At 44.7% G+C, this 18,915-nt stretch overlaps 1 protein-coding gene across 1 annotated transcript in view; it reads left to right on the top strand.

Moving 5' to 3' along the window:
• The window catches only part of LOC139416469 (multiple epidermal growth factor-like domains protein 6), a 76,124-nt gene that overhangs the window by 15,864 nt on the left and 41,345 nt on the right, over positions 1-18,915 (top strand). Inside the window, exons 2-9 of the mRNA XM_071165096.1 lie at positions 5,295-5,417; positions 8,166-8,291; positions 11,259-11,381; positions 11,508-11,630; positions 12,019-12,156; positions 12,302-12,424; positions 12,890-13,012; positions 13,291-13,464. Coding sequence (XP_071021197.1) covers positions 5,295-5,417; positions 8,166-8,291; positions 11,259-11,381; positions 11,508-11,630; positions 12,019-12,156; positions 12,302-12,424; positions 12,890-13,012; positions 13,291-13,464 — 1,053 coding nt within the window. The remainder of the gene's footprint in view (positions 1-5,294; positions 5,418-8,165; positions 8,292-11,258; positions 11,382-11,507; positions 11,631-12,018; positions 12,157-12,301; positions 12,425-12,889; positions 13,013-13,290; positions 13,465-18,915) is intronic.

Raw genomic sequence — 18,915 nt, 5'->3', positions numbered from 1 at the left:
TGGTAGTGCTCTTTGAAGCGGTGATATCCAGAAGAGAATGTCTTCAAACGGGCCCCTGAAGGACACTTAATGTCATAGGATCCTCTGGATAAAGTTTTAATAGAGGCACAGAGAACCCTTATGAAAAAAGATTGCAGTCAGAGTGCAGTATAACTGCAGTACACTGGAATACAACTGCAGTTAGTGAGTGAATTATAACCACAGTATGCTACAAATACTGCATCCAAAATAAAAATGTTCTTACTGCAGTAATTTAGCAGTGTAACTGTAGTTAGTAGTTAGTAGTGCAGTAAGTGCAGTATAACTGCAGTTCAACTGCAGTACACTGCAGATATTCTGCAATTACTGCGTCCAAAATACCACAATCGACAGCAGTTACTGCACTTTAACTGTAGTTTCAAAACCGCAATATATTTTTGTAAGGGAATCATTGACCTCTGGCCTGTGAAGGACAGATAAAACTGGTTGTTATGGAGAGGAACTGGATGATTAAGTCACAGCACTGGAGACCGACTTCCTTGCACAGAATTTGTGCAGGAGATAGCCACCACTTTGATCATTTTTTTCTCAAATTTGCAAACTATTAAATCGCTGTCACAACGTGTTTAATCATTCAGTATAAGCGCAACATGCAACAATTTCAAAGATTTTACTGAGTTACAGGTCATATAAGGAAATCAGCCAATTTAAATCAATTCACTAGGCCCTAATCTATGGTTTTCACATGACTGGGGATACAGTTATGCATCTGTTGGTCACAGATACCTTTAAAAAAAAGTAGGGGCGTGACCACCAATTTGCCTCATGCAGTGCTACACATCTTCTTCGCATAGAGTTGATTAGGCTGTTGATTGTGGTCTGTGGAATGTTGTCCCACTCCTCTTCAATGACTGTGTGAAGTTGCTTGATATTGGCGGGAACAAGCTGTTTTACACATCGAGCCAGAGCATCCCAAACTCAATCGGTGACATGTCTGGTGAGTATGCAGGCCATGGAAGAACTGGGATATTTTCAGCTTCCAGGAATTGTGTACAGATCCATGCGACATGGGGCTGTGTATTATCATGCAGAAACATGAGGTGATGGCGGTGTGTAGGAATGGCATGACAATGGGCCTCAGGATCTCGTCACGGTATCTCTGTGCATTCAAATTGCCATTGATAAAATGCAATTGTGTTTGTTGTCTGTAGTTTATGCCTGCCTATACAATAATCCCAGCGCCACCATGGGGCACTCTGTTTACAACGTTGACATCAGCATACCACTCGCCCACATGACGCCATACACATGGTCTACGGTTCTGAGGCCGGTTGGACATAATACAAAATTCTTTAAAATTATGTTGGAAGCAGCTTATGGTAGAGAAATTAACATTAAATTCTCTGGCAACAACTGCTGGTGAGAATTCCTGCCGTCAGCATGTCAATTGCTCCCTCAAAACTTGATACATCTGTGGCATTGTGTCGTGTGACAAAACTGCACATTTTAAAGTGGCCTTCTATTGTCCCCAACACAAGGTGCACCTGCACCTGTTAAAGGTATTCTTGTTGTTAATCTCACCACAGTGTCCGATTTCAAATAGGATTTACGGCGAAAGCACCACAAACGATTATGTTAGGTCAGCACCGAGTCACAATAAAACACAGCCATTTTTCCATCCAGAGAGAGGAGTCACAAAAACCACTTCATCAGATGACACTCATGGGACTTCATGTTACACAATACATGTATGTTTTGTTTGATAAAGTTCATATTTATAAAACAAAATCTGAGTTCACATTGGCACGTTATTTTCACTATTTCCAAAAACAGCCAGTGATTTTGCATAGCCACATCAATTCAACAGAAATACTCATCATAAATGTAGATGATAATACAAGTTATACACATGGAATTATAGATATACCTCTCCTTAATGTAACCGCTCTCTCAGATTTCAAAAAAACTTTACTGAAAAAGCAAACCATGCAATAATCTGAGACAGCGCTCAGAACAATCAAGTCAAAATAGCTGCCATGTTGTAGTCAACATAAACCATAAATGACATGCTAAATATTCCCTTACCTTTGAGGATCTTCATCAGAATGCACTCCAAGGAATCCCAGGTCCACAATAAATGCTTGATTTGTTCGATAATGTCCGTTATTTATGTCCAATTAGCTACTTTTGTTAGCGCGTTTGGTATACATATCCAAACGCTCGTTCTGGTCAGACAAAATCTTAAAAAAGTTATATTACAGGTCAAAGAAACATTTCAAACTAAGTACAGAATCAATCATTAGGATGTTTTTAATATTAATCTTCAATAAAGTTCCAACCGGAGTATTCCTTTGTGTTTTCAGGAGCCATGGAACGCAGGTCGCTATCATGTGCAATGCACGCAGCCAGATAATGGCTGACTGCCAGACACCTGATTCATTCTGTTGTCATTCAGTCCCACAACACAGTAGAAGCCTCATTCACATTTCTATAGACGGTTGACATCTAGTGGAAGCCCTAGGAAGTGCAACATCATTAATATCTCAAGCAGGTTTCAATGGGAACTGTGTTGAGTACGGACCAGCCTCAGATTTCTCACTTCCTGTTTTGATTTCTCCTCAGGTTTTTGCCTGCCATATGAGTTCTGTTATACTCACAGACATCATTCAAACAGTTTTAGAAACTTCAGAGTGTTTTCTATATAATACTAATATGCATATATTAGCAACTGAGACTGAGGAGCAGGCCATTTACTTTGGGCACCTTATTCATGCAAGCTACTCAATACTTCTCCCCAGCCATAAGAAGTTAACAAATTCGTGCACAACATTTGAGAGAAATACGCTTTTTGTGTATATGGAACATTTCTATGATCTGTTATTTCAGCTCATGAAACATGGGACCACCACTTTACATGTTGCGTTTATATTTTTGTTCAGTGTAGCTAGCTAATTATTCTGCCTTATTCATGGAGAGTCATATAAAAAATAGGAAGTATGTTTTCATTGTTAAATGGCTGATGGTCTGGAATATTACAATTTTAATATGAGTTCTACGTCCTACAAGACAGGTCGCTTGAAGTACAAGCGTTGTCAAAATGCCGTAGGACTTCTGTGGTTAGAGGGCTGGTTGTGTGTGTGTGTGTGTGTGTGTGTGTGTGTGTGTGTGTGTTTACCAGCCCTCCAGTACTTTCTTTGCTAACTGTCCTGGCCTTCGTCCATCTGTCTCCAGTTACCTCCTGGCCCTGTGAGATTGGCATGCGCCTGTATTTATTGCTGATTGCTCTGTGTGTGTCCAATGGCTTCTCTGTAAGTGGCCTGCAGGGCTTCTGGTGCTTAGGCAGGACTGGTGCCAGAACAAATCAGTTGGAAGGATATTTGATTTAAATAGGGTGCACTTTTTCTTTCATGGGACCTCCGATGTCTGCAAGTGCTGCACACATTTTTTTTTCCAAATAGAACTGCTGGGTCTCAAGGGCCCCCCCTTCAAGCTAATGCCATACTCATTTTGTCCAGACAGCATCAGATACAGTACAGTCGTTTTGAGAATGACACAAATACTAATTTCAAAGTCTGCTGCCTCAGTTTGTATGTTGGCAATTTGCATATACTCCAGAATGTTATGACGAGTGATCAGATGAATTGTAATTAATTGCAAGTCCCTCTTTGCCATGCAAATTATCTGAATCCCCAAAAAACATTTCCACTGAATTTCAGCCCTGCCACAAAAGGACCAGCTGACATCATGTCAGTGATTCTCTTGTTAACACAGGTGTGAGTGTTGACGAGGACAAGGCTGGAGATCACTCTGTCATGCTGATTGAGTTCGAATAACAGACTGGTGGCTTCAAAAGGAGGGCGGTGCTTGGAATCATTGTTCTTCCTCTGTCAACAATGGTTAACTGCAAAGAAACACGTGCCGTCATCATTGCTTTGCACAAAAAGGACTTCACAGGCAAGGACATTGCTGCCAGTAAGATTGCACATAAATCAACCATTTATCGGATCATCAAGAACTTCAAGGAGAGCGGTTCAATTGTTGTGAAGAAGGCTTCAGGGCGCCCAAGAAAGTCCAGCAAGTGCCAGGACTGTCTCCTAAAGTTGATTCAGCTGCGGGATCGGGGCACCACCAGTACAGAGCTTGCTCAGGAATGGCAGCAGGCAGGTGTGAGTGCATCTGCAAGCACAGTGAGGCAAAGACTTTTGGAGGATGGCATGGAGTTAAGAAGGGCCCCAAAAAAGCCACTTCTCTCCAGGAAAAACATCAGGGACCGACTGATATTCTGCAAAAGGTACAGGGATTGGACTGCTGAGGACTGGGGTAAAGTCATTTTCTCTGATTAATCCCCTTTCCGATTGTTTGGGGCATCCGGAAAAAGCTTGTTCGGAGAAGACAAGGTGAGTGCTACCATCAGTCCTGTGTCATGCCAACAGTAAAGCATCCTGAGACCATTTATGTGTGGGGTTGCTTCTCAGCCAAGGGAGTGGGCTCACTGACAATTTTGCCTAAGAACACAGCCATGAATAAAGAATGGTACCAACACATCCTTAGAGAGCAAATTCTCCCAACAATCCAGCAACAGTTTGGTGACGAACAATGCATTTTCCAGCATGATAGAGTATCTTGCCATAAGGCAAAAGTGAAAACTAAGTGGCTCGGGGAACAAAACATCGATAATTTGGGTCCATGACCAGGAAACTCCCCAGACATTAATCCCATTGAGAACTTGTGGTCAATTCTCAAGAAGCGCGTGGACAAACAAAACCCCACAAATTCTGACAAACTCCAAGCATTGATTGTGCAAGAATGGGCTGCCATCAGTCAGGATGTGGCCCAGAAGTTGCAGAGGTCTTGAAAAAGAAGGGTCAACACTGCAAAGACTCTTTGCATCAACTTCATGTAATTGTCAATAAAAGCCTTTGACACTTATGAAATGCTTGTAATTATACTTCAGAATTCCATAGTAACATCTGACAAAAATATCTAAAGACACTGAAGCAGCAAACTTCGTGGAAATTAATATTTGTGTCATTCTCAAAACTTTTGGCCACGACTGTACATGGGCTACACATACTGAGACAGAGGGGCGCTGTTTTGCTCGCTTGGATGATTTATCTGAGATTGATAGGTCTTTCTATCGGTGCGCATCTCGGTCAAATAAATTATCAATATTCCAAGGTACGATAGGGCAGGCCAGGCCCCCTAAGCCCCGCTCATAATGCCGGCCTTGGGCTTAGGCAGAGCTGTTCCACCACAATGTACTGTTCTTTACTATTAACGAGTGATTACACTGATTTGTCATTTCTCTCCCACAGATATTGATGAGTGTCAGGTCTATAATGGGGGCTGCCAGCACCGATGTGTCAACACCAGGGGCTCGTACTACTGCGAGTGCAACCCGGGCACCCGTCTGCACACAGATGGCCGGACTTGCATCGGTAAGATCCAGGGGAGGGTGTGGAGGGGTTACCTGAGGTCAAAGGGGTGAAGGGTGTGAGGGAGGTTTGGGATGAATCAGGTGGATGTGGTCCAACGTGGATGTATTCTGTTGTTGCCCTCACCATCTGGAAGCTAGGCCACGGGAGAAGCTGGGACTCACATCAAAGCAGTGAAAGAGGGGTCTCCACCTTCTGCTTGTGTCAAAAGGGGGAATCAAAGAGTCTGTTGTGCTGGCAGAAGACAAGCTTTCCCACTGTTCCCCAGCAGCCCTGTCACTCTCTCGCTTATATCTCATCTGTTTTCCTCTGCAAGTTCCAGTGATGCATCAGAAAGCTTATTTTAATTCACACAACAACAGCGTGTCAGGATAACTCTCTCTCTCTCTGATTGATTAGGGAGCATTACCGCACAGCGGGCCAGACGTCAATTCAACGTCTTTTCCACATTGGTTTAACGTAATTTCATTGAAATGATGTGGAAACAACGTTTATTCAACAAGTATGTGCCCAGTGGGTGGGAAGCCCCGAGGCCTGTTGAAACACAGTTGGCTTTGACCAGAGCTGGTCTGGATGAAATGTTAGTGTGCCTGTTATTTTTCAATGAGTAATTACCACAGAGATACTCCAAATGGGCCCTACATTACACTACCTCAGTTTGTGAATAGAATTCTGCAGAGTGATGACTTAGAGTGCAGGTGGCCAACCCCTTTTCCTGGAGAGCTACTGGGTGTGCAGGCTTTTGTTCCAGCCTGGCACTAACATACCTGGTTCAGCTAATCAAGGTCTTACAGCTATTTAGTAGAAACAATTGTGTTACTGTTAAAGCTGAGCTGGAACAAAATGTGCACCACATAGAGCTTTCCAGGGTTGGCCACCCCAAATGCTGTCCTCTCAGCTCAACTACAAAGACTTTCAATCACATTGCTTTCCCTTTTCACCATTGAAGAGGCTTTGACACACGCGCTCATTTTAGATCCCCTGTAGTCTTATGCACATCATCTGTGTGCAGTCCAGAAGCGCAGAATCAATAGAGTTATTTATTTAGATTTTAATCAGGCTGCTTTGAAGGCACAGAAACCTCTGATGGTGTGATGTGTCAAACAAACCGCCTCGTCATTCTCACATTGTTTTTCACCAGGCCTCATTTTCCTCCTTTAAATGAAAGGCAGCTGATGAACTCAAGGATGCTCCAAACAGTAGAAAACATAAGATATCCCTAACAAACTGTGTGTGATATGGCTTACTGAAAAAAGCATGAGTAGTGTGATCCTACTTCGCAAAAGTTTAAATTAAAGACTCACTCTTGATAATGCTTCATTTCCTTTCAATGAAGTCCTCCCTTTCCCTGAACAAAGTGTCGACCCATGTACGTCTGGCCTTTTAGATTATGAGCCCTAAGTAGTCTCAACTGTCCCCTAGCATTCCCCTAGCATTCCCCTAGCATTCCCAGATGAACCAAACCGGCCAGGAAAGCATGTCTCTCTCCCTCTTCACACTAGAGTGCTCTGGAGCCTCCCTCCACTAAGAGCTCTGTTCCTGTGATTCCTCCTGAAACCAGGAGCAAGTACTATAGAAGCTAACTGCAGACAGTCAGTCTCATTGGATTTTAGCACAGTCAAAAGAGCCAACTCATCCATCATTAGGAAAATGATCATTGTTCTTTGAGAATCAGTGAAACTTGGACCAACGCTATATCGCACCTGACTCACATATTGGCTATGTGGAGTGTTGATTGATTTACAAACAATGGGGAGCAAATGGGCAATCTATCTTCCCAAGCAACATTGTTCACTGACTCATGTTGGCTTCCCCTGGGCACTTTGCCAGTCAGGGGAAGACCTGATACTTTCCACTGATAATCTCATGGCTTTCCTCCATAAACATAGGCCCTGTCCAGAAACAACCCATTTCCCCTATACCACTTTAGGTACTTTAGTAGATCTGACAGGACTAGGTGTAAGCAATATTGGTTAAGCCACTACCATATTGCTTATATCTATCCATTCCTGTCAGATATACTGTACATAAGGTTCCAATGGCCTAGAGGTTAGCGGCAGGGGTTGTTTCTGTACAAGGTCCACTGCAATGAGCCACGTAAGTACCCCCTGCTGTCCGTACGCTTATCGGCCCAACACGATGGCTCGCTGATGGAGCGGCAAAAAATGAATTATCTCCGGCATTTCTCTCCATGTTGTTATTGGGCTTTTCTTCCGAGATAGCAATTGAAGGGGAAACAGATTGGAGCAGAGGGGACTGTGTCTGCGACCATCACATTCCAAGGGTGGAGTGGAGATGGGGTACATTTTTGTTTTTGTTTTGAAAGTTCATCCAAATGAAAATGGAGGATCTACTTCTCATAAAGAGATACAGTTCACCTTGGGTTATGATACATCCAATGTTTGAAAATAACTTGTGGTGTCTCGCTCTTTGTGAGAAAACATAGACGAACACTTGCTCCTGCTGTCAGAGAAAGCAGACCTACTGTACTTGTAATGTTCATAACAATTACTAGTCATTGTTAGGGCCAGGAGTTTATCCTGCTCTCATGAAAAACTCTGGGCCTGTGTCAATGTAGGTCATCGGAAACAAAAAACAATAGTGGTCAAATTGTGTCTGTCTGCATTAGACTTTGAGAGCATCAAAACAGGTATTCTTTCTTCGTATGATAATAAATCAACTTTATTTGTGTACTATACATCACCTTTAATTGTTGATCTGTTGTCGCTCTCTCTGCGTGTTTGTCTCCAGCCGTCCGATCCTGTGCCGTCAGCAATGGAAGCTGTGAGCAGAACTGTGTGCAACTGTCCCCGGCTCACTACCAGTGTCGCTGCAGACCCAACTATCAGCTCGCAGAGGACGGCAAACACTGCATACGTAAGTGCCGCTAGACTGCCATAAAAAAAAATTCTGTCCGTGTAATATTCCATATGTTCAATATGAATCATAAAGTCATGTCCAGACACAGATCAGGTTGATGGTTGTTTATCTAGATGTGTTGCATGGCTCACACGTGTGTTCTGTGGTTGACTGATAGCAATGATCCACCATGCGGTGTCGCATTAGGCTAGTTTTTTCAAAAACAATGAAATCAATGTTACTGCACTGTTGTGCCGAAACTTTATAGTGGATGTGGTTATGCACGCAATTTCTCAGTCCATCTTGGCCTTGAATCTCCATGCAGCACAAACTTTTTTGTCTTTGTTTGCCATGTCAGGGATGAGGTGAAATTACAAAATGCTGACTGTGCTGGCTATGCTAGCTGTGTTGACTTCGTTGGCTGTGTTGACTGTGCGGACTGTGTTGACTGTGTTGGCTTTGTGGTCTGTGCTTCAACAGCTCACTTCCTGTCTGTCTGTCTGTCTGTCTGTCTGTCTGTCTGTCTGTCCTGTCGTGGGGCCGAATAAACCTGATGCAATTCCGTGACTTTAACTCCAGCCTGGTGTTTTCTGTACCAACTCCACATTATTTTCTCAAACAAGGCTCATGAAAACCGTGGACAAACACTGCATCCTCATAAAAGTAGCACTTTAAAACAAACTCAAATGTACATGTGGCCATCGTTTTTTCCCATGCCAATTTGGTATGACCGCATAAAGGCGTTTGACCGCATAAAGGCGTTTCATGGCTTGCAATGAATTTCAAACGTACTTAAAGGCTGGAGACGGCACTGATTATGTTCATCGATACTGTACTTACTAGCTTGTGTTAATGACTACTAGGCCAAACTATAGCACCCAGATTTCCTCCTGCTAAAGATACAGTAGATAGAGGATACAGCTGTGCTGTAGTGGTTGGCTTCAGACATCGTGCCTGGCAGTCCTCAGTCCTTACCCAAAGCCCATTGGCAGCTCAGATCCTTTAACTTCAGACGGTTCTTATTGTGGTCGACAAGTAGATCTCAGATATATCATGTCGTATTTTAAATATAAAGACATATGGACGTATTTAATATTCTTGGAATTTCACATTTTCAACAAAAAAAAGCACTTTGAGAGATGTCAATGTTATTGTAGATCCAATAGGATTGAAGTTATATTAAATGGTTTTGATACCAGACATGCATTAGCCCAATTTTAGCACTAAAGCGGGGGATACTTTTATATAAATATATTAGGATGTAATATAGAGAATGCAGCTATTTGGGAGTGAACACTGTAATAACCCTATATGTTAAATTACTGTGCACTTTGGCAGGCTTTGAAATTCCTCCTGTCTTGTATCAGACTCCAAGGTCTGAGAGAGAGACCAGTCCGACTAGGCCGTCATCGCCTTGGCGACCTCTGACCAATGGTCTGTCGTGCCAGCAGAATGACTGGTTAATGCAATCATCAGGAGGCTTACCAGAGTTCCGCTGTTGTTATGGTTACCGAACCTGATCCTAAAGCGACATATAGAAACGCATTAAATAGTTATCCACCTAGGGTGGATTTCAAACAAACCTGCATTGTGAAAAAGTAACATTGTTACTGCTGTATCAATTCTATCTATGGGCAGATGTGGACATCTTCTACCTTTTCTGATTTTCTGTCCCTTTACAATATATGAAGCCATCTCCATTTCTTGCTTAGCTAGATGTGCACTGTCTAACATCGTCTTCCATACATCAACAACTAACTACCAAGAAAAAAATCAAAAAAGTTTTAAAGTGCATAATTTCTAGTAAGTGGAGCTCCTTGTAAATTCACTCCTCAGGGGTGCAGACATGAAAGTAATTATGGCCTGTTCTGCACAGAGAAAGTAACCACACCCCCATTTAACCACATTACCCATTTACTCTCTTAAATCCACAGGGGAGAAGGGCTAGCAAGAGGAAATTAAGTGCGTGTGTGTATCTGTCAGTCTGTGTATGTTGTAACGGTTTTGACTTGAGGTTATTGTTTGTAGGGGTGCCAGGTAGGTTGTGCCCACCAGAGAAAATATTGATTTTCCCTTTTGGTTTGGGAGGGAATGAGTCCCGTCTGGTCTGTCAAGTCAACACCAATACAAAGAACTCATGTAAAAGTTAGGATGGTCATACACTTTTCATAAACCCTTAAAACATTGGAAATAACTTCAAAACAACTGTGTTCTTTCGCGTGGGTTGTATTTCCAACATAAATGATCACACACATAATAATATAACAAATAATGAGCTCTGATTCCTCCAGAAAATACCTTAGTCACGCAATGTTTGTCCGTTCATAAAGTGTAGCGTAAACCCAGTCGCAATCATACAATCAAAATATAAACTATTTTACCACACAACCATGAAGAATATCACATCTCAATACGTCTTAAATCATCACGGTATACATCACTCTAAAACAAACGAAATACTGTATGCAAAATAGTTCTAGTCAGTCGGCCAGTCAGACAATCCAATCCAATCCGCCAACAGATCTCCAGAGGTGAAAGGCCATGAAGAACCAACAGAGAACAACAGATGTGTAGTCCAAAAGAAGCAATGAGTGGATCCGATCCTGGTTAAACTTGCGACTAGGCTACAAAGCACACTTTTAAATACAACAAAACAAACGGAGTAAAGAAGCTTCGGAACTGAGGGTTGAACACATCCTCATTCGCTTCTCCATCACCACCCCACTTTGAGCAGCTGATGCTGGCTATTTAATTGGGAATTAAAAGGGAAGCGCCCTATTGGAAGGAGAAGCACTGAGACATTCAGGGCCGTCTCTATTAGTCAGAGAGAGAGAAGGGCTGACAAGTGAATATTATGAAATGTGTGTGTGTGTGTGTGTGTGTGTGTGTGTGTGTGTGTGTGTGTGTGTGTGTGTGTGTGTGTGTGTGTGTGAATGTTTCTTTCAATGTTTGTGTGTGTACTCATCCCATGTAACTGTATTTCAGTAAGAAACCCCTGTGCAGACAGAAAAGGGGGCTGTATGCACACCTGCAAGAATGACGGAGGAAGAGCTCAGTGCAACTGTCTTCCTGGATACATACTGGCACAGGATGGCAAAAACTGTGAAGGTAAATATCCATCATTTGCTAAATGAGTCTGGTGATGATTTTATTGGTTATGGTGGTGATGAGGATTATGATGATAATGCTAAAAAGCAAGTAGTTCAAAGTTGTGTGTGTGTGTGTTTGTCCCAGACATTGATGAGTGTGAGACCGACAAAACTGCTTGTGCCCACGGTTGCCATAACACCCGGGGCTCCTTCACCTGTGTCTGTAACCCAGCATACGAGTTGGGTGCCGATGGCAGGAAATGCTATCGTAAGTCAACTCCCATTCACTCTGTCAACTATCATTTTCACTCAGTCAACTTCCATTCTCTCTTTCAACTCTCATTCACTCAGTCAACTCCCAATCACCCTCAGTCAACTCACATTCTTTCTCAGTCTTCTCACGTTCACTCTCATTCAACTGTTATTCACTATCAGTCAACTCCCATTCTCTTTCAGTCAACTCACATTCATTTTGTCAACTCTCATTCACTCAGTCAATTCCCATTCATTCTCAGTCCTGTTATTCACTTTGTCAACTCCCAATTTTTCTCATTCAACTCTAATGCTAGTTCGAATGTCTGCGCAGATCAGCAGAACTTCACAATGCAATGATAATCCTATATTCTGGGCATGCGGCCATATTTCTTTCTCTTAAGGAATCGAGATGGAGATCGTGAATGGTTGTGAGACTACCAACGGAGGCTGTTCCCAAAAGTGCCAACACTCCACCCTTGGACCTGTCTGCAGCTGTCACCACGGTTACCACCTGGACGACGACCTCAGGACATGTGTGGGTGAGCAAAGAGCAGTTTGATCGATATGGAGTGATTTTTATCTGCAAATAATTTAGAATTTTACATGAATTCAAAGTTATTGAAAAAATTGGCACTAAAATCTCTCCATAGACAGACTTGTCAACAACGACTGTGTATGTTTCAGACTTGGACGAGTGTGAGGTGGGAAGCTCGTGCTGCGAGCAGGACTGTACCAACTATCCCGGGGGTTACGAATGCTACTGCAGGGCTGGCTACCATCTCAATTCGGATGGGTGTGGCTGTGATGGTACGTTCTATTAAGCAACATAACTTCCTTGATCAAAATTGGATCAAATATGTTTTTTTATTTTTTTTATATATCTACACAGTGTTATGACTTACTGCTTACTTAAAGACATCAACAGAATCTAAATCTGTCAAGATTGTAATAGTTTGCTCTTCCCAGTGTACTGCACACCACAAGGGGGCAAATTGGATGGTGCCAATTTTAGTTCCGTTGTTGATGTTTCTAAGCAGGAAGACACCCCGCTGTTTTACGATGATGTCATGTCATGATGATGCTGAACCTATGGTGCTCTTTAATGCCATTTTCTGTGCTGTTTTAATAAGGGTGCTTGCTTCAACTTAAACTGTACATTTGCCTCTAACAATTTAAACCTCTGACACTACCATGAAATATATTTTAGACTGCTGAAGCAAGCACATACATTTTCTTCCGGAAATCTGCATTTTCTGGTTGTTGATGTTGCAGATGTGGATGAGTGTCTGGTAGACAACGGAGGCTGTGACCATACCTGCCAGAACACAGCCGGCTCCTTTCAGTGCTACTGTCACCTAGGACACCGGCTAGATGAGAACCGTGTCTCTTGTATTCGTAAGTGGAATAAATATGAATCCTGTCTTGGTGGTAGTCAGGTAGAAATAATACATTGGGCCAGGAGTTTTCCTGACCTGATTGTAACCTGACTAGGAAAAAATCTGGGCCTTAGTGGTAGGCTATAACTGGCAGTAAGTTAAAGGCTATAGCTAGGGCCCAGAGTTTACAAGCAACAAATTGCTTTATGTTAATAAGTGGCATGCTCAACTGGATTTTAGTTTGGAGAGAAAGTGTGCAAGGAGAATGACAATGACTGTTGTACTTTCTCCCTCCAGCCCTGGAGGGGGCAGTAGAGGCATTGGAGTGGAGCAGTCGCATTGCAGTAGAGCGCCCTCTGCCCCAGATAACCCTGCTGGGGGATTACTTCCAGCCGCTAGAGCGTTATGACGACTACGAGGAGGACAACCTGGGAGAGCTGCGGGCCCAGAGCACCCTCACCCAGACCTTTGGTATACATACACCTGTAGTAACATCTACATAAGGCTGTCGTAACACCTATACAAGCAGCTTATAAGCAGTTCCTTCACAGCTTGTTTGCACCAATGTAGAATTTGGTTATTTTTTAAGATTACTCCAAGTCCTTTTCCCAATATGTACAGTATATTTACGTATACTGTACCAGTCAAAGGTTTGGACACACCTACTCATTCAAGGGTTTTTCTTTATTTTTACAATTTCCTACATTGTAGAATAATAGTGAAGACATCAAAACTATGAAATGACACATATGGAATCATGTAGTAACCAATAAAGTGTTAAACAAATCAAAATATATTTTCGATTATAGATTCTTCAAAGTAGCCACCGTTTGCTGTAAGGGGTGCGTACTGGTGGCAGAGAAGTCAGGTGCAGGAGAGCAAAAACTGTTTACGGCGCAGTTTAATAATAAAAATCACCGTAAACAAAACAATCAATACAATGGGTACAAAACCCATCGCACACCAGAAATAACGTGCACAAGCACTTACAATAAACAATTCCGGGTAAGGAAATGGGGGAACAGAGGGTTAAATACACAACATGTAATGATGGAATTGAAACCAGGTGTGTGGGAAGACAAGACAAAACAAATTGAAAAGGAAAAGTGGATTAATGATGGCTAGAAGACCGGCGACGCCAACCGCCGAACGCCGCCCGAACAAGGAGAGGAACCAACTTCGGTGGAAGTCGTGACAGTACCCCCCCGAGCCGCGCGCCGACACCGGCCTCAGGGACGACCCGGAGGAAGAGGCGCAGGGCGATCCGGACGAAGACGGTGGAACTCGTGCAGCATTGAAGGGTCCAACACGTCCTCAACCGGAACCCAGCTCCTTTCCTCCGGACCGTACCCCTCCCACTTCACGAGATACTGAAGGCCCCTCGCCCGACTCCTCGAATCCAGTATGGAACGAACGGAGTACCCCGGGGCCCCCTCGAAGTCCAGAGGGGGTGGAGGAACCTCCAGCACCTCATGCTCCTGGAGCGGGCCAGCCACCACCGGCCTGAGGAGAGACACATGGAACGAGGGGTTAATACGGTAATCGGGGGGAAGCTGTAACCTATAACAAACCTCGTTCACTCTCCTCAGGACTTTGAATGGCCCGACAAACCGTGGACCCAGCTTCCGGCAGGGCAGGCGGAGGGGCAGGTTTCGGGTTGAGAGCCAGACCCGGTCCCCCGGTGCGAAAACCGGGGCCTCACTGTGGTGACGGTCTGTGTTCTCTTTTTGGCGCAGCACGTCCCGCTGAAGGTGAACACGGGCAGCTTCCCATGTCTCCTCCACACGCCTGAACCAGTCGTCTACCGCAGGAGCCTCGGTCTGACTCTGATGCCAAGGCGCCAGAACCGGTTGGTACCCCAGTACGCACTGGAAGGGAGAGAGGTTAGTGGAGGAGTGGCGAAGCGAGTTCTGTGCCATCTCGTTCCAGGGCACGAACGCCGCCCACATCCTGGTTTACTCTGCGGTTGAATCCTGGTTTACTCTGCGTTTTTTTTCTGCGGTTCAAGACCGCAGAAACCTGCCCACATCCTGGTTTACTCTCTCCACCTGCCCATTACTCTCGGGGTGAAACCCCAAAGTTAGGTTGATCGAGAACCCAGACGTTCCATGAACGCCTTCCAGACCCTAGACGTGAACTGGGGATCTCGATCAGACACTATATCCTCAGGCACCCCGTAGTGCCGGAAGACGTGCGTAAACAAGGCATCTGCAGTCTGTAGGGCCCCCCCATGATCCTGGTCATTGTGGATCGGTTCTCTAAGTCCTGTCGTCTCCTCCATCTGCCCGGAGACCCGGAGACCGGGCAGAGGGAGGAGACGACAGGACTTAGAGAACCAATCCACAACGACCAGGATCATGGGGGAGATTGGTAAGAAAATCCACAGACAGGTGCGACCAAGGCCGTTGTGGAAAGGGTAAGGGGTGTAGCGTCCCTCTGGGCAGGTGCCTAGGAGCCTTGCACTGGGTGCACACCGAGCAGGAGGAAACATATACCCTCACGTCCTTAGCCAAGGTAGGCCACCAGGAGGCGGGGAGTATGGGAGTGGGATCCATGGGCCGCTCCTCTGTGTCATACAGCCAGGACAATGCGTCTGCCTTCACATTCTGGGAGCCTGGTATGTAGGAAAGGGTGAACACAAAATGGGTGAAAAACATGGCCCACCTTGCCTGGCGAGGGTTCAGTCTCCTCGCTGCCCGGATGTACTCCGGATTGCGGTGGTCCAGATGAGAAAAGGGTGTTTAGCCCCCTCAAGCCAATGTCTCCAAGCCTTCAAGACCTTGATGACAGCCAACAGCTCCCGGTTCCCCACGTCATAGTTTCGCTCCACCGGGCTGAGCTTCTTTGAGAAGAAGACACAGGGCCCGAGCTTCGGTTGCGTACCGGAGCACTGATAGAGCACAGCTCCCATTCCAGCCTCGGACACATCCACCTCCACTATGACCGCTAAAGAGGGATCTGGATGGGCCAGCACGGGAGTCGAGGTAAACAGAGCCCTCGGGTGACCAAAAGCCCTGTCCGCCTCAGCCGACCACTGCAAACTTAAGGGGCCCCCCTTCAGCAGTGAGGTAATGGGAGCAGCCATCTGGCCAAAACCCTGGATAAACCTCCGGTAGTAGTTGGAAAACCCTAAGAACCACTGCACCTCCTTTACCGTGGTGGGAGTCGGCAAATTACGCACAGCTGAAATGCGGTCACTCTCCATCTCCACCCCTGAGGTGGAAATGCGGTACCCTAGGAAGGAGATGGACTGTTGGAAGGACAGGCATTTCTCAGCCTTGACGTACAGGTCATGCTCCAACAGGCGACCAAGGCACCAGGGACACATGCTCGGTGCGTGTAGTGGAGTATATCAGAATGTCATCAATATACACCACTACACCCTGCCCATGCAGGTCCCTGAAAATCTTGTGTACAAAGACTTAGAAGACTGATGGCGCTTTTATCAACCAGTATGGCATGACGAGGTACTCATAGTGCCCTGAGGTGGTACTGAAAGCCATCTTCCACTCATCTCCCTCCCGGATACGCACCAGGTTGTAAGCTCTCCTGAGATCTAGTTTGGTGAAGAAGCGCGCCCCGTGCATTGACTCATTCGCTGTGGCTATGAGCGGTAGTGGGTAACTAAACCTCACAATGATCTGGTTCAGTCCTCGATAGTCAATACATGGGCGCAGACCTCCCTCAGATGGAAGAGGCGTTCACCCGCCGCTCTAACCTCGGGCGGGTGGTCGAAGACTGAACTCCTCAAACTGGTCCAATGCCGCATCGCCCTCTCTCCACAGGGCGGTGGCCCACTCCATCGCTTTCCCGGTGAGGCACGAAACGAGGGCGGACACCCTCTCACGGCCCGAAGGAGCAGGGTGGACGGTTGCCAGGTATAAGTCTAGCTGCAACAGTTCGCAGCCGTCCCATCGTATTCCTGGGGAAGGGAGAGACGAATCCCACTGGGACCAGGAGAAGGGAGGGCGTGTAGTGGAGACCCCGGTTGTGCTGGTGGAGGCGCTGGTAGAACTCCCTGTCTCTCCCAGCGGTCCATTGTCTAGACAACCCGATCCATGGCGGTGCCAAGATGGTGGAGGATTTCTGCGTGCTCCCGGACGCGCTCCTCCACCCATATACCCGGGGTACCTGCTACTGCTGACTCCATAAGTTTGGTCCGTAATTCTGTAAGAGGTGTGTACTGGCGGCAGAGAAGTCAGGCGCAGGAGAGCAAAAACTCTGTTTCAACGGCGCAGTTTAACCTGTTGCGACAAGCAATCCCGTAGCCGGGAGCGTAATTATAGCCTCAAGCTCATTAGCATAACGCAACGTTAACTATTCATGAAAATCGCAAATGAAATGAAATAAATATATTGGCTCACAAGCTTAGCCTTTTGTTAACAACACTGTCATCTCAGATTTTCAAAAAATGCTTTTCAACCATAGCTACACAAGCATTTGTGTAAGAGTATTGATAGCTAGCATAGCATTAAGCCTAGCATTCAGCAGGCAACATTTTCACAAAAACAAGAAAAGCATTCAAATAAAATCATTTACCTTTGAAGAACTTCGGATGTTTTCAATGAGGAGACTCTCAGTTAGATAGCAAATGTTCAGTTTTTCCAAAAATATTATTTGTGTAGGAGAAATCGCTCCGTTTTGTTCATCACGTTTGGCTAAGAAAAAAAAAACGAAAATTCAGTCATTACAACGGCAAACTTTTTTCCAAATTAACTCCATAATATCGACAGAAACATGGCAAACGTTGTTTAGAATCAATCCTCAAGGTGTTTTCACATATCTATTCGATGATAAATCACTCGTGGCAGTTTGGTTTCTCCTCTGTTCAAAATGGAAAAATGCACGCACCTGGAGATTACGCAATAGTTTCGACGGAGGACACCGAGCAGACACCTGGTAAATGTAGTCTCTTATGTTCAATTTCCAATGATATGCCTACAAATACGTCACAATGCTGCAAACACCTTGGGGAAACGACAGAAAGTGTAGGCTCATTCCTTGCGCATTCACAGCCATATAAGGAGACATTGGAACACAGCGCATTCAAAATCTGGCTCACTTCCTGTATGAAATGTCATCTTGGTTTCGCCTGTAGCATTAGTTCTGTGGCACTCACAGACAATATATTTGCAGTTTTGGAAACGTCAGAGTGTTTTCTTTCCAAAGCTGTCAATTATATGCATAGTCGAGCATCTTTTCGTGACAAAATATCTTGTTTAAAACAGGAACGTTTTTCATCCAAAAATGAAATACTGCCCCCAGAGGTTCAAGAGGTTAATAATACAAATCACCGTAATTAGAACAATCAATACAATGTGTACAAAACCTGTCGCACACCAGAAATAACGTGCACTAGCACTTACAATAAACAATTCCGGACTAGGACATGGGGGGAACAGAGGGTTAAATACACAACATGTAATGATGGAATTGAAACCAGGTGTGGGGGAAGACAAGACAAAACAAATGAAAAATGGATCAATGATGGATAGAAGACCGGCGACGCCGACCGCCGAACGCCGCCCGAACAAGGAGAGGCACCAACTCAGGCATTCTCTCAGCCAGCTTCATGAGTATTTTCTTCAACCAGATCTATTGTGTTATATTCTCCTACATTCAATTCACATTTCCACAAACGTCAAAGTGTTTCCTTTCAAATTGTAACAAGAATATACATATCATTGCTTCAGGGCCTGAGCTACATCCAGTTAGATTTGGGTATGACATTTAGGCGAAAATTGAAAAAAGGGGGGCTATCGCGCATTAAAAATTATTGATGTTTTCCTTGATTGACTGACCTTCATGTTGTAAAGTAATGATGGACTGTGGCTTCTCTTTGCTTATTTCAGCTATTCTTGCCATAATATGGACTTGGTATTTTACCAAATAGGGCTATCTTCTGTATTCCACCCCTAACAC

This window comes from Oncorhynchus clarkii, chromosome 9 (assembly GCF_045791955.1).
Source record: "Oncorhynchus clarkii lewisi isolate Uvic-CL-2024 chromosome 9, UVic_Ocla_1.0, whole genome shotgun sequence".
Classification (NCBI taxonomy): domain Eukaryota; kingdom Metazoa; phylum Chordata; class Actinopteri; order Salmoniformes; family Salmonidae; genus Oncorhynchus; species Oncorhynchus clarkii.
Note: the sequence above shows the minus strand (reverse complement) of the source record. Positions and strands in the feature narration are given on the sequence as shown.